This window comes from Juglans regia, chromosome 6 (assembly GCF_001411555.2).
Source record: "Juglans regia cultivar Chandler chromosome 6, Walnut 2.0, whole genome shotgun sequence".
Taxonomy (NCBI): Eukaryota; Viridiplantae; Streptophyta; class Magnoliopsida; order Fagales; family Juglandaceae; genus Juglans; species Juglans regia.
Window position 1 is genome coordinate 16,240,525 of NC_049906.1, and position 3,020 is coordinate 16,243,544.

A 3,020-nucleotide genomic window follows, 5' to 3' on the forward strand; every position below is an offset into this window, starting at 1 on the left:
TCAACTACGGTCACACTTGGTAGGATAATGAAGATAATGAAGATTTTGAATAATGAAGATAAAATAATTTTAAATAAAAATTAAATAAAATATTATAAAAATATTAATTTTTAATATTATTATTATTTTAAAAATTAAAAAAATTAAATTATATATTATATTTTATATAAAAAATTAAAAAATAATAATAATAAAATGATATAAAATTTGTCATCACTGTCCCAGGTCATCGCTGACGCGACTCTCCTCTCTCTCTTTTGACCCTGAACCTGCCGTCCCTAAAAGCTCCAACGATTGTCGCGAGAGCGTCATTCAGAACACCCGCAGAGAGAGAGATGTGCACTTTGGAAAAAAGGGGCAAGATCTTCATCCTAACGCTAACCGGCGCAGGTGAACACCGCCTAAATCCCGTGCTTCTTGATGCGGTCCAGTCGGCTTTGCGCCACGTCCGAGACGAGTCCATTTCCTCCCCATCTTCGGTTCTAATCACCACCGCCCAAGGCAAGTTCTTCTGCAATGGCTACGATCTTGACTGGGCCGGGTCCTCTCCATCTCGCTCCGAACTCATGAACTCAAAACTCCAATCACTTGTAGCCGACCTCATCTCGCTCCCCATGCCCACCATCGCAGCCGTCTCTGGCCACGCCTCAGCCGCCGGTTTCATCCTCGCTCAGAGCCACGACTACGTCCTCATGCGGAAAGACCGAGGCTTCCTTTACATGAGCGAGCTCGATATTAACCTGGTAATTCCGGCTTGGTTCATGGCTCTAATTGAGTGCAAGATCGGCTCACCGATGACTCGGCGTCACCTGGTTTTAACAGCGGCTAAGGTGACGGCTAAGGAAGCCGTGGAGAAGGGGATTATCGACTCGGCACACGATAGCGCGGAGGAGACGGTTAAGGCTGCGTTAAGGTTGGGGGAGGAGTTGGGGGGAAGGGAATGGGATGGGCACGTGTACGCTCAGATTCGCATGAAGATGTTGGCTGGGGTCTTGGATGAAATCGCTGCGAGAAGAAGCACTCGATCGCGAATGTAGACCCCTCATTTCCGATTCTTGCTTACATATGATGCACTTCGTCTTGTGTTTTCATCTGTGGTCTGGCTTTTTGGTTTTTGGGAATATTTATTTTTGTATGTAAACATGCATGTAGTCATTTGATGTGTTGTGGTTGGGGACTGAACTGAATTCGTTAGAATTTCACAAGTTCAGTTGTCTATCTTGTGTAATGACCTCTTCAGTAGATGGGTTTAGAAGAGGCAGGAAATGAGGGAAACTCTATACGAAGCGTAAGAAACCATTAGTTGGAGTGAAGTGCACTGTTTTAATAAGCTGGCCAGGACACAGCGTGTTGGGAGGAGCCCTTTTAGTATTTTCAGTTGCTGCCGTCTAAGTATGGAGTCTGTTGTTTATTCTTGTCATTATTTCTAATTCTTGTTGTCCAGTCATTGTAATATTTCCTTTTAAGTATGCAGTCAGTTATTTCTACTTTACACGTGTTGCAAGTTTATTAGATCAGTTAGTTATTCCTGCATGGATATGAAGGGAAGCAGAGCACTGGAAAGAGGGGATGAATATTCTGGAAGATTTTACTTAAGAGTGTTGTAATGGAGGTTGGGTCCCTCGAAGAACTCGTAGTAATATACCTGTGGCTCGGTTGAGCTTTTTATCAAACATTTCTTGTGCATTCTCATGTATTCATTCACGCAGTAGTCATTTACATTCTCTTCATTCCTCATTACAAGCATTTCATACAACCATTTATGTGTTCTTATCTACTTTTCCATTGAGGAAACATAACAATTGGTATCTACTATCTAGAGCCACCGATTCTTCATGGGTGTAATACGATTAAATAAACAACAATTATTTTTGTTAGAAAAGATTTTGGAGAAATTAGATCATATGAGTGAAATACTTGACGGAATGGAACAAAATTCCAAGAGGAGGCAGGAATCTCTTGTGCACTGTCACGACCAGGAGGATGAAGAAGAAGAGGCAGCAAAGACTGTGGAGGATGGCACAGAAGATACAGCAAAAGAGAAAAATATTCCAACAGCGGTGGAAGAAAATCGTAACGTTTTCAAGCATCAAGTGCCGGAATCCTTCTTGCTTGGCGAAGACCAAACTGCGGAGGAAAGTGCCAAAAAAATAGTGGAGGTGGAGGAGAGGGTGGTGATGTCCACGAAAGTTGTTCCCAACGAAACCCTCAAAGAAATTTCTATTTACGTTGTTCTTGGAAACCCAGAGCCGATATTAATTTCTATATTCTCAGATGGCCACCTCCAACCTTCGTTTCCATTAGTTTCCCTCAGAAACGATCACCTCCTTCCTTCACTTTCGTCGGTCATACTTAGTAGTAACCATGTAGTGACAGAAGAAGGCCCAACCATCAAGCTCGATCGCGACATTAGATGGGAGTTTGACCCTGGTGGGATCTATTTTTATTATCTCTCCTCCTTCTCCTCCTCCCATACTGATTCCGTCCCCCAACCCCTCATTTTGACCCTCGATTCCGCCCACGCCAAGCTCGTCGAGCCTATCCTCGATTGCGCCTTCAGCTTCTTCTCCCTCAACCTCATCTGCGCTAAGATTGACCGCCTCGATCCCTGTAGCAACAACACATCCTCTGTTTACAAGATGATTGACGGTGTGTGCAGGTTGGTTGGTCTCGGAGAGGAAGCCATTGAGCTGGGTGTGCTCCGTGTTTTCCTTTCCGCCATTTGATCCCCCGGAGTCTTGACCCAAGGCGATCATTTGGTGCATATAGTCAAGGCCTGCTACAATGTGCATCTCGGTGGATTGAATGGCACCAATCAGATTTGTGCAAAGTCGGTTCCTGCTCAGATGATGGTCATCGTATTCACCAAGATATGGTCACAGAGATGGTCTCCAGAGGATAATAGAAGAGTGGTGATTTCTTTCGAGATGCGGAAATGTATCCAGTGCATCTCTCAGTACCATCAAGCCTTAGAAAGGTATGATAGGGATTATGAGTTAAGTTGCATCAATTCTCTTCTT

At 43.8% G+C, this 3,020-nt stretch overlaps 1 protein-coding gene across 1 annotated transcript; it reads left to right on the forward strand.

Moving 5' to 3' along the window:
• Window positions 1-270: 270 nt before the first annotated feature.
• LOC108994671 (enoyl-CoA delta isomerase 1, peroxisomal-like) lies at window positions 271-1,667 on the forward strand. Its single transcript, XM_018969979.2, has one exon. The coding sequence runs from the start codon at window positions 336-338 to the stop codon at window positions 1,035-1,037; it is 702 nt and encodes a 233-aa protein (XP_018825524.1). The 5' UTR covers window positions 271-335; the 3' UTR covers window positions 1,038-1,667.
• The last annotated feature ends 1,353 nt before the right edge of the window (window positions 1,668-3,020 follow it).